The sequence below is a fragment of the Cricetulus griseus genome, chromosome 7 (genome assembly GCF_003668045.3).
Source record: "Cricetulus griseus strain 17A/GY chromosome 7, alternate assembly CriGri-PICRH-1.0, whole genome shotgun sequence".
NCBI classification, from domain to species: Eukaryota; Metazoa; Chordata; class Mammalia; order Rodentia; family Cricetidae; genus Cricetulus; species Cricetulus griseus.
Window position 1 is genome coordinate 25,897,323 of NC_048600.1, and position 12,846 is coordinate 25,910,168.

At 47.6% G+C, this 12,846-nt stretch overlaps 1 protein-coding gene across 1 annotated transcript in view; it reads right to left on the reverse strand.

Annotated features, from left to right (window-relative positions):
• The window catches only part of Greb1 (growth regulating estrogen receptor binding 1), a 68,954-nt gene that overhangs the window by 15,916 nt on the left and 40,192 nt on the right, over positions 1-12,846 (reverse strand). The window contains exons 17-24 of the mRNA XM_035448244.1: positions 12,050-12,389; positions 10,803-10,918; positions 9,092-9,288; positions 8,070-8,174; positions 6,442-7,073; positions 3,541-3,643; positions 1,988-2,146; positions 304-446 (exon numbers count right to left, since the gene is read on the reverse strand). Of these exons, the coding sequence (XP_035304135.1) occupies positions 304-446; positions 1,988-2,146; positions 3,541-3,643; positions 6,442-7,073; positions 8,070-8,174; positions 9,092-9,288; positions 10,803-10,918; positions 12,050-12,389 (1,795 nt within the window). The remainder of the gene's footprint in view (positions 1-303; positions 447-1,987; positions 2,147-3,540; positions 3,644-6,441; positions 7,074-8,069; positions 8,175-9,091; positions 9,289-10,802; positions 10,919-12,049; positions 12,390-12,846) is intronic.

Sequence of the window (12,846 nt, forward strand, 5' to 3'; positions counted from 1 at the left end):
TCAGTGAGTGGCCCTAACATTGAAGTAACTTTTGCATTCTTTAGAGCCTGAAGACAGGAATGACACCTCTGATCTTGGCCTGGATGACCACAAGGGAATCACTGTGGGGTCAGGAATATGTTCACAGCCTATGAGGGGACCCTGGGAGGCATGCAACCCATGAATCAAGGGCTTCTAGAACTCTCCTCTCCTCTCCTGGAATGTTATCAAGGGGCCACAGGGAAACAGACACATGGGCTGTGATGTGGCACCAGCAGGAGCTGCTGGGAGCAACCAGAGAGGTAGCCAGTGTCTGAGGCCTACCTGGTAGTGGGGGTGGAAGCCCATGTACTGGTGGCACTGCTCACAGTGGTGGTATGTGTTGTATGCTGCATACTTGGACAGTCTCATACGTGCCGTCTGACGCCGCATATACAGGTCCTCTGGCTTCCGGGGCATCTCTCTGTCTGCAAAGATACTCCCAGAGTTAAGGAACATCAACCCAGAGCAAACACCTCATCCCTGACTGCCAAACTCAAGTGAGTGGATGGCTCAAAATTAGTGGTTCACAAGCAGGATGTACCTGCCCTGAAGATTGTCTTTCCCATTCCTACTCCCTGGTCAAGGGAGGACAGCTTCTCAGTGGGGAAACTCACAAGAGAGAATTCACACCAAGTGGCATCACACTTGTGGACCTAAAAACACTTTATAAATACTTTGAAGGAAACTTTACATGACTAGGAAATAAATTAACAGCATGTGTGGTCCACAGTTTCTTCAAGCAACTTGGTAGGGATAAGACTGTAACACTAGACCTTCATTAGGGCTATCTATGGGAAAGGACCCCTACCCCACCCCACCCCTCCTGTCAGTGACAGGGAGTCAAGCAAGCAAGTACCTTTTATCTTTTTGGAGACAGGGTCTTACTATGTAGCCCAGGCTAACCCCCAACTCTTGATCCTCCTGCCCCAGCCTCCTGAGTGCTGGGATTACAGGTATATATGCCACACCAATTTACAGGTAAGCTATTTTACTAACATGTCATTTATCAGACTTTCTCAAGCTATACTAATAATCCCTTGGGCCACTCCCAGCAATGTTGGCTGCCCTCGTATACCATAGAAGCCACTGTACCTGAGGAGTAAAAGAGACTGAGGATGGGAACATATATGCACCTATTTGTTGACAAATGGTAATACTCATCTTTTACCCTCCATTAACCAAGACTTCAACATACCCTGACCACAAGTCCATGGGTTTTTATGGGCTTTGTGGTAGTTCTTTCCTTCTACTGTGGGGGGCAGTCTCAGTGCTGAACCAGGTTCTGGTAAGTCACTCACTTCCTACCAAAAGAGCATCCCTATCAGGATACATCTCAACCCAGCTGACATCCAATAATATATAAGCAATTAAGCCTATGTACTTTGGGCAAGAGTGAAGAAAGATACCTTACTTCACTGGCTTCTCACTGGCCAAGTATTTCCACCCCCCTCATGTGTGTGTGTGTGTGTGTGTGTGTGTGTGTGTGTGTGTGTGTGTTACCCATATGTCCACATGCCCATATAGGAACATGTGGAAATTAGAGGTTGACCAGATGTCTTCCTCAAGAGCATTTCCATTTTATTTTTTGAGGTAAGTTCTTGGCTAAATCTGGAGTTCAGCAATTGACTAGAATGGATGGTCAGCAGGCCCTTAAGATCCACCTATCTCGCCGGGCATTGGTGGCGTACATCTTTAATCCCAGCACTCGGGAGGCAGAGGCAGGCAGATCTCTGTGAGGCCAGCCTGGTCTCCAGAGCGAGTGCCAGGATAGGGTCCAAAGCTACACAGAGAAACCCTGTCTTGAAAAACCAAAAAAAAAAAAAAAAAATCTCTTCCGACTCCCCCAGCTACAGATGTGCATTGCCATGTTCATCTTTTATACATGGATGCTGAGGATCTGAATTCAGGTCCTTGTGTGTGGGCAGCAAGCGCGCTATCAAACAAAGTTGTCTCCCCACCCCCTGACCTTCACTCTTGATGCTCTGATGATGTGAACAAATCAGACTAGCATCTTCATATTTCGGGTCATGAATGATGTAATCAAAAGGCATCTTCTGGAAGAGCTCCAGGTCTGGCCAGGGGTCCGTGAGCTGGAGGTAATGCCAATCTGATTCCTCTTGGAGACCTACAAGATTGGTAGAAAAGGGACACATGAGAAACAAGATGTGAGGATGTGTTATTTAACTGTGCCCAAGGATGATGAGAAGAACTGAAAATTGAAAATCTTAAAAAGAAAAAAGACAAGAAAGAAAAGGCCCCAGAGACAAGTCAATGGCTTCCTGGGATCCCTACTGTTTCTAGAAAGTTTCTGACATATTTCAGAATGGCTCTAACAGAACAAGGCCATTCACTGAGATCTGCCTCCACCCAGGTGAACAGCCTTCACTCTGTCTCCTACAGACACAGGTCTGCTCTCTATGCCACACACTGACTTCCAGTCCTCCAGAGTCCTGAGCCCTGAGCTCACCCTGTCTTCCAGCAACACCTACTTCATGCATGGTCCATGCTCCTTGTCCTTGTGGCGCATGTGTAGGTTTCTTTCTTACTCTATCATCTAAATCACCCCAGTCAGGGTGACTCAAGTTCAACCTCAGAAAGCGTGTGGGTAGTTGGTGGCTTCTGCATGGCAGTCAATTTCCCTTACACAAGGGCACAGATTCATTTTCCAGGCCAAGACTATGAACCACAGGGCAGGATATAAGGAAGAAACAGTAGGCCTTACAGTTAGCACAGGGCATGTGCAGAGAGATACTTGCCTTACCAAGAGCAAATCTACTCAGCAAACAGGGTACCCAGACACCTTCTTCTCCAAGTTTCACATAATTCTTCTCCACCCCAGACGCTGTCCTAGGTATTTGGTTACTGAGCTGTGGGGGACCTCCCCTGATGCAGAACTCCACATTCTACAGGGCATAGGCCAATGCAGGCCAATTCCAGCTTTGGTACTGTCCAGCTGGGCATCCCATGTAAGAGGACAATATCCCAGTTCACTGACTGTATTGAAGATCAAATGGGGATAGTGATCTATCACAGTGCTCGACACATGGAAAGTACTCAAATATGAATTACTTCAGAATTAGCAACTCTATCTCTACGAAGTTCCTGGATGCATCATTGAAAAAAAAGGGGGGGATGCTGGAGAGATGGCTCAGCGGTTAAGAGCACTGATGCTCTTCCAGAGGTCATGAGTTCAATTCCCGGCAACCACATGGTGGCACACAACCACCTCGAATGAGATCTGGTGCCCTCTGCTGGCATGCAGGCAGAAGACTATATACATAATAAATAAAATCTGAAAGAAAGAAAGAAAGAAAGAAAGAAAGAAAGAAAGAAAGAAAGGATGGAAGAAAGGATGGAAGAAAGGATGGAAGAAAGGAAAGAAGAAAGAAATAAAAGGCTCCAGGTACAAGTCAAACTGAAAGTCCATCCTGAAAGGGAGAGAGACACAGTTACCAAGGCCATTGACAAAGGTCAATGGATACTTGCCTGAGCCCAAGGGTCACAAAATATAAAACTCACTGGTATTGATCTCTTCTTCATCGTAAACATCCACTTCTGTCAGCCGAATCAGCATCCTGGATAAGATACTGAGGAATTGCAGATAGGCGCCTGTCTTCCCTATCTGTGAAGACATTAGAATCAGAGCCCAGTGGCAAGAAACATACACACACACACACACACACACACACACACACACACACACACACACACTCACACACACACACACACACACACACACACAGGAGAACAAACACACATACATGAACATACACAAATTTAAAATAATTACTGAAAAAGGACCAATGGACAATGTAGTGTGCTCTATTTTATTAACCAATACCCTGTTTCCCATCTATTAAATGAGTAAAAGCTCTACAGCTATAAGATTCAGCATTGTGCGGGGAGCAGACATGTAGGGACTCCTAGAAAACCTGTTCCTTTTTCTACTTTTTTATGTGTGTTAATGTATGTATTTGTATGTGTATATACATGTAAAGGCCAGAGGTCAACCTTGGGAGTCATTCTTCAGCTGCTACCCACCTCCTTTTTTGACATTGAGTCTCTTCATTGGCCTAGAAATTGCTAATCCAGCTAGGCTGGCCAAGGGATCCTCCTGTCTCCATCTCCCCAGTACTGTGATTATAAGTATGAACCCTGTGCCTGGATTTTTATGTGGGTGCTAGGAAATAGAATTTGGGTCTCTAAGTTTGCATGACAACTACTTTGCCAACAGATCATACCCCAACTCCATTTCCCAATGTTTTTACTTAGAGAAAGTAATGCATAGTCATTTTAGACCATGAAAAAATACAGATTAAGAATAAAGTAGAGGGGCTGGAGAGATGGCCCAGAGGTTAAGAGCACTGACTGCTCTTCCAGAGATCCTGAGTTCAATTCCCAGCAACCACATGGTGGCTCACAACCATCTGTTATGAGATCTGGCGCCCTCTTCTGGTGTGCAGATATACATGGAAGCAGAATGTCGTATAGATAATAAATAAAAATCTAAAAAAAAAAAAGAATAAAGTAGAAAGTTACTCATCCCCCCCCCCAAAGCTGTGCTTCCCAACATCCCTCAAGACATGTTCACATATACAGTGATTTCTTTCCTAATTGATAGGACATTATGTGAAAGGCATGTTGATTACAAGTTAAGTTTCTTAGAGAAATCTCATTGGCGGAATAAAGAGACTGCGTAAAACTTCTGTGGCTGAATTCTAAGATACATTTATCCCCAGATAGGTCATTTCTTAACACTATAAATGATAATAACATGAGCGATCTTACATGCATTTTGTGCATTTGCATTTCTTGGGATGAATTTCTGGAGATGAGCATGCAAGTGGGAAGACAGCACATGGTAAACAGTAATGAGACATACAGAGCAGTCCATGTGCACTCTTGGGAGTCGGGCAATACTCTAAGCACCTTATGCCTCTACACAGGCAAGATCAAATCAGGTGACACTTGAACCAAATGTGGTCTCAGGGTCTTCTCTTCTCCTTTGACCAATTCTAAAGAACATGCCACTCTCCTCCTCCCATGCAGACCATAAGACACACAGAGAGACCTTGGGGTAGGGTTCTGTGAGTGTGTCTGAGTATGTGTGAGTGTGCAAGTGTGCATGAAGATAAGAGGTCAATATCGGCTGTCTCCCTCAATCCCCCCGACACACCTTATATCCTTTAACACAGTCTCTCACTGAGCCCGGAGCTCACTAAGGCAGCTCTCCTAGCTGGCTAGTGAGCCCCAGGGATCATCCTGTTTGTGTCTCCCCAGCACTAGGATAATAGGTGTATAGATCACACCAAGATTTTTAGTGGGCACTGAAAGCATGACATTGTATTTGCACAGTGAGCACCTCACCAGATGAGCCATCACCCAGTTTTGTTCTCTGTGGATTTGTCAGGTAGAGTGGTCTACATTGGATACACAGTGAACTGAGAGTAATCTGGGCCCAGGAACTAAGCCCCAGAGTCCCCATTAATAGTCCACCAAAACCTTCCAACCCATACTGTCTCACTTTGTTTGCTATTGGAGAAATATTCAGAGACTGTGCCTGAGGGTGAAGGCCGAACTCAGCCTGAAATTACAAGAAGTTCCTATCCATATGTCATCCCCACACCCCACACCCCACACCCCACACCCATAGAGGAGAAAACTGGTATTGGCCAATGGAAGGAACCTAGCAAGGTATGGAATGTGACTACTATCCTTACCATCCACCACTCACTCCCGGCCATTAGAAAGATTCTTCACTATGATGGCTAGTTTTAATTGTCAACTTGACACTACACTGAGAAGAGACTTTTTTGCTGTTGCTTTTGGAGACAGGGTTTCTCTGGGTAGTCCTGGCTGTCCTGGAATTTGCTATGTAGACCAGGCTGGCTTTGAACTCACAGAGATCCAGTGCCTCTGCCTCCCAGTGCTGGGATTAAAAGTGTGCCGCCACCACACTTGGCTGGGAAGAGATCTTCATGAAGGATTATCTAGATCAGGTTGGCCTATAGCCACATCTGTGAGGAATTATCCTAATTATGTTATTTGATGTGGGAAGACACAGCCTGAAGAAGGCACCATGATTCCCTGGGTTTGGGTCCTGAATTGTTGAACAGTGATGAAAGCAAGCACTAAGCATGCATGAATACATTTCTATGATCTTGACTGTGGATGTGATGTGACTAGTTTCTTGCCATCTTGACTTCCCTGACATGATGGACTATAGACTGGAATTGTGAGCAAAAAATAGACCCTTTCTTCCCTAGATGGCTTTGGCTCGGGGTATTTTATCCCAGCAATAGAAAGGAAACTAGGACATCCATAGAAGGGAACACAATGAACAAATGGACACTCTGGCAGCAAAAACAAAGATGACCCTGGAGGCCTGGCCTACGCAGGGGCAGCAGGCATGGCACCCACCTGAGGTGGCCCACTGAGCAGCAGCCTGCGGGGGTGGAAGCTGTCTACATGGCCTTCAGCTCGGTTGCCATAGTCCATGTGGCTGGGCCTGGGCACTGTCCACTGCCGGTAGTAGAGGGACTGTTCAGTTGAGGTCATCATCTTGCTGAGCAGGGGGCGGAAGGAGCTGGTCCACATAACAGAAGGGGAAGGCAGGAGGGAGGCAGACTTGGGCAAGCCGCTGCTGTCGGTGGACACGAGCATGTCGTACACAAGCTTAGGCAGGAAGACAATGGGTGGCTGCCGGCAGGCCTTGGCCATGGAGCACTGCGAGGCTTGGAGGACTACTACATTGGCAGTGGGCACCGCACATGTGGATGATGAGCCTGAGGAGGAGGAGGAGGACAACTGGGAGGATGGGGCAGCTGGCACTTGCAGGCTCCTCTGGCCAGTCCTGAGGCTAGAATCAGGTTGTGGGGCCAGCCCAGGGCTGTGCCTGCTGATGACTGTAGGTCCCTGACTCACTCGGAGCTGCTGTACCTCACCAGGGGTCCTGCCTTCCTCTGCAGGGCCACAGGGCAGAGGTGACCTGGCAAGCTCTCCCTGTGGAGGGCCTGAGAGCTGAACCAGGGACTCACCATAGAGCACTGAGCCTACAAAAGAGAGGAATATGGTCAGAGGCACCCTGGGAATGACCTGGCACAAATTCGCAGCTGCTTCTGTGCCTGCCCCAGGAATGCTGCGATGATTTCAGGCAAAGCTGGTGGGCACACATTTGGCCAATATCTCCTCCACAAACCAGACCTTTCTTCAGTCACAGAGTGCCATGCTGATGCAAAAAGGGTATGTATATCTGTGGGGTAGACCATACCCACAGGGCCTGCTGTCACTCCTGGGTTGAAAAGCAAATGTCCTACTGGGCCCTGAGCTCTCCATACCCTAGACCACAAACAGATGTGCCCTGATCTCAGCTAGGGTCCACAGAACTTCACACAAACCTACATGCCCTTCAGCAGTTCAGCCTGGAATATTCCCTCCCTAGGAACACGTTTTCCACTGAGGCTCCACATGGAGAGGATTCTGGAACCTTCGATGAACAACTGCCCTAAATCTATTCTGTGTGTGAGATAAGGTGAAGGACTTTCAACTCTCAGATTATATTGAATGCCCAGCTTGATACACACTTTAAGACAGGTAATGCTATTTCCTGCTCATGGGGTCTTGGCTGAGCCCAGAGACAAAGGATTTCTTGGGGTTGGTACACATAAGAGACTTTGTTCATAGTCTCTACTCCTGGGTACAGGCATTGTGGGCTCTTGTTGCTTGTACCTCCTAGGTCTACTTCTCTGGACAAGACTTCTGCTCTCTTCAGGCAGGGGCTGCCCAAGGCAATATCCAAAAGTGGTACCAACACATTGCCAGGGCATTATGGGTAGACTAGTCCTCTCCTAACAGCAGGAACAGCTGGACCCGAAAGTTCTATCCTATCTTCAATGTCTCAGATGTTAAGTTCAGTTCTAGGCTATTCTTGAGAGTCTGTTCTCATAGGTCCTGACAGGAAGCCAAGGGTCAGCATGGCCTTGGGTGTTCTTCCCAGTCTCTGAACTTGGAGTCAGCCCCATGTGTGATGTTCTCAAGTGGAGACTCACCAGATGCTTTGGAAGAGAGGGTGGAAGATGCCGAGTCGTGGGAGTGGGAACGCTCCCTCTTCACAGGGCTCCTCTTCTCTGAGGTGGAGCCTGCTTCAAAACACCCTGTGAACACAGAAGAATCACCATCCCTGACTGTAGCATGGCATTCAGAATTCATGAAAACATCACGCCTCTTTGCCAGTTTCTTCTCTCACTCCTTCATTCACCTGCTGCCATTTTAGCCCTGCCCCTTACACACACACACACACACACACACACACACACACACACACACACAGAGGCAAAGACAACTCTTAGCTAAACTGAGTTCACAAAGGAATAAAGAGACTAGAATGAGGTGGGTCAGAACAGACCAATGAGTCTAGTCACACTCACTATAGACAACATTTAATACCATGGTCACAGTCATGCTAAAATTAGCTACCACATATAAAATCTTGGTGAGCAAGTCTTGCCATCTTATGGGACAAGCTGTGGCCAAGAGAGACTATACTCTTGCCTCATGTCACCCAGTCAGCAGACTGAGAAGTAAGGGGAATTTACACTCTTCTCTTTATCCTCTGTACCCCCAAATGCACAGCACATTTACATCATTGGCTTCTATTTTCCCATTGTACTATGGACCACATCCAGACACTGCTCTTATTTGTGTGTCATATTAAAAATATGGCATGAGACTCTAGGAATCTAAAAATGCTGCTGGCCTGTTCTCTTAAACTTCAACAACATACCATGTGCGGGCGGGTGAGTTGATTTCCAACAGAGGTAACAAGTGAGTGAATCTATCAGCACTGAAAACAAAGCACAAACTTATACCCTAAGATGCTGCCATTTCTTCCTATTCTTTAAGAATTCCAGATCTTAAAAGAGCCTACAGGAATTCTCATCTTCCCATACCAGAATGACAGAGAAGGGCAAAAAGGCGGACTCTGAATCTAATGACAGTGTTGTCACTTAGAGGATGGCCCAGGTGGGTGTGAGGAAAGAACACCGAGGTACTGCAAACCCCACCCCCTCACCTTCCATCCCTGCCTCTTCATCTTCATCTGCACTGCTTAGCTTCTCCCCATCACTCTCCAGGGCCTCATTCTTAGGTCCCTTCTCCAAGGGGATATCGTTGCTCACAAAGTAGGCAGCCAGGCCCAGTTCCTGCTCCAGTGCTGTCCTCACCAGGCAAGAGGAATTTATTAGACGCAGGTCACAGTACCTCAGAGACCTGAGGAGAACAGAAGGTGTTCATCCATCGCATGCCTTCCTCCAGGAGGCTCGACTGCTGGAGGTCAGAGTGATGGTGCCACACCTGCCTTCCTCATTAAACAGACCATGGTTCTCTGATACATGGAGAAGCCTACTGTGAGTTCAGAGCAACAAAGTCAGATTCACACTAAGTCTCTGAGGGCAGCACCCACCAGGGGTCTACTCCTGTGGGACATATAATCTAGGTATCACTGACTTTCAGGTTGGGTAGAAGTGAGGATTGAACCTCAGCATCACCGCTTCCCAGGGCTGAAAACTGACAAGGTGTGCAGCTACTCAGAGGCTCTGCTTTTTCCCCATTTAAAAGATGAGGCTGAGCCAGGCAGTGATGGCACACCTTTAATTCCAGCGCTTGGGAGACAGAGACAGGTGGATCTCTGTGAGTGTGAGACCAGTCTGTTCCACAGAGCAAGTTCCAGGACAACCAGGGCTACACAGAGAAACCATCTTGAGGGAAAAAAAAATGAGGCTGAATATTCATCAGGACCTACAAGAACTGTTGTAGACTGAATGTACTAACTGGATACCCAATTGAGAGATCCACACTTAATTCATCCCTGTGTTGTGCTGGAAGTTAAGAATTGACAGCAATGGGAACAGACATAGTCACTTCTGTGTAGTCATGCCTTACAGGAGGACAAGTGACCTCCATCCTAAGGGTCTGTGTATAGCCTAAAGATCCCAGGGAGTCACCCAATGGACACGTATCTGTGATGACTGTAGAAACACACAGATGTAGTATCTGAATGAGAATGGCCCCAGTAGGCTCATATACTTAAATGTTTCTTTCCCAGTTGGTGGACTGTTTAGGAAGGATCAGGAGGTGTGGCCTCATCGGAGGAGGTGTGTCACTGGGGATGGCCACTGGCCCAGTCTCACTCTCTATCTCTGCCTCCAACTTACAGATCAGATGTAAGCTCTCAGCTACTGCTCAGTGCCATGCCTGCCTGCCTGTCACCATACTTCCCATGATGATCAAAGATTAACTCTCCGAAGCTGTAGGCATGCCTCCAATTAAACACTTTTTTCTATATGCTGCTTTGGTCATAGGGAACAGTAACTAAGAAAGGTAACATCTATTCTTTGTACTTCACAACCTACTTTTTCTGAATGGCATCATGAGCCCCCTCCTACACCAATCATCACAATGGTCAAAGTACCAGTGAAACTGGCCCCAGCTCTGGAGACAATGGTCATCATCCCACATAGCACTGTCTGTCCTCTATAATACACAGAGACACCTCCCAACTCGGTTCATTTCCCCTCAGTCTGGCATTGCTGTTTTTCCAAAACTCTACCCACACCCAATAGTATCCTTTGAGAATTGGCCTCAGACATATTGTCCTGGGAAACCAGCCCAAACATACCATCTGTGCTAAGAGTGGGAGAGCCTCCACCTGGGTTTGGGTAGTGGTAACACAGTTTGTCCTCCTACCCTCCCCATCTCCTCAGGAACTCTGAGGTCCAACTCACCGTGGCAATGACTCCCCGTGAGGGTCCATCCCACTGAAGATTAGGATACAGGGCAGGCCCTCCAACTCCAAGTAAGTCTGGGGCCTCCATTCTGCATCCTCAATCTTCTGCCACATCTGCAGAGAGGACAAGGAAGGAAAGCTGCAGAAGTGAGGCCTGACTCTCAGAACTGCCTCTTCCTGGGGTTGTTACTGAGCTTCCCTGAAGCTCTGATTTTTTCCCATCTGAAACAAGTGAGGCTCAAAGGATACCATGGTGGATTAGATGCAGTAATTGGTGCTGGAAAGATGGTTCAGATGGAAAAGCACTTTCCACCAAGCCTTATGACCTGAGTTCAATCCCCAGAACCCAATCAGTAGAAAGAGAAGAACCAACTCTCAAAAAATTTACCTTCTAACCTCTACATGTGCCCTGTGACATGTGTACATGCACATGCACAATAAGTGTTTAAAAAAAACACTAGACACACAATGCACAATATACACTTAACATGGGCCACACTTCCTAACTATCCTGGCACTAGAACACCCTGATGTCCATCCACAAATTGGTGGTCCTCACAACCCATCTTGTAATAACAAAGGAAGAACTTTATTCCGCATATAAGTATGTTGTGAGTTACCATGTTTTTGGCTGGGGGGTGAGGTGGGGATTGTTCTGTTCCTATCTCCCACAGCAGGAGCCCGATGTGTGAGGACATGTGAAAACTGGCCAATCCTCTGGAAGACAGTGGGTGGCTCCAGCTGTCCCTGACATCTCTCCCTGTGTTCTCTAGTGGTACTGACTGTGCCCTTCCCTCCATGATTTACACTTACTCTTTCAATCAATTTTCTCTGCCCCTTTTATATTTTCTGCTACCTATGTGTCTTAATAAGAGCTCCAAGGAACCAGGTACCGTACTCATCATTGAGGGAACCTAGATCTGCCTCTCCTTTACCCCTTGGACAGGAATAGAGGCCCCAAGTGTGGAATATGATGCCTTCCTCAAAAGGGAAATGAAATCAAGCTGAATTCTCAAAGAATAAGCATCAGTTAAAGCAAAGGAGGAGAAAGGTGCCTCAGGAAGAGACAGAAGCATGTTTTATATTGGAGGACTGATGCTGCAGGCAGTACTGGGGGTCACAGGCAAGTGGGAAAGCAGCAAAGCAGGTAGAGTAGTCAGGTCTGAAGGGTCTACTGCCACCACCTCCTCTTGCCATCCTTTGGTGCCTCCCAGGTAGCCCCTCAGCCCCTGAGCACACACCTACCTTGAGCTGCTTCACAAAGTGCTTGCCCACGGTGATGCCGGAGCTGGGGTGGCCCAGGATGATCTCAAAGTGCTCCTCCAGAGACAGCCGAGCTCGCACATGGGCTAGTCGCTCATAGGCCACAGCTGCCAGGGGCGAACAGGGAACACGAAGCAGGACCATGAGCCCATGGCCACAGGGGCACTGCTTCGGGGAGTTGAGGAGGTTCTGGGTGATCTCCAGGGTTTCCACCGATGTATGGTTCTTCATCTGCGGGAGGCCACTCACAGCCATCATGGCGGCCGCATAGTGCTGCACAAGAACAAAGGTCCTGATCACCGCACTGTGCAGGCGGGGGAACCTGCAAGGAACACAAAGAGACCATGCCCATGACCCCAGGGCTAGCCACGATTGCCACCCAAGACACGGGCAACTCCCAAGTGATAGACTCAATGGAAACCTGTAGGGGTCAGCTGCTGGGGACTTCTGAAAGCAAAGCAAAAATAAATGCCTTTGTTTTGCCCAGCTGGGAGACAAAAGCATAGTCTTGTTGCCACAGCTACTTGTGCATTTTCCAGCACTAGGCATGAGAGGCATGCCTACCTAGTTTGCCATTAGCTCAGGCGCCTCACCCCAGAAGCCAGGTGTCATGATCCATCTTCATTATCAGCTTGACAAGATTTAGGGTCATCCCAGAGACACACCCCTCCATATGTCCACGAGTGTGCTTGTCTATGCCTGTGTTTTCACAGGTGCTTAAGTGATGGAGCAGAGACATTGTGAATGTGGGTGGCACTTTTCCACAGGCTGGAGACTCA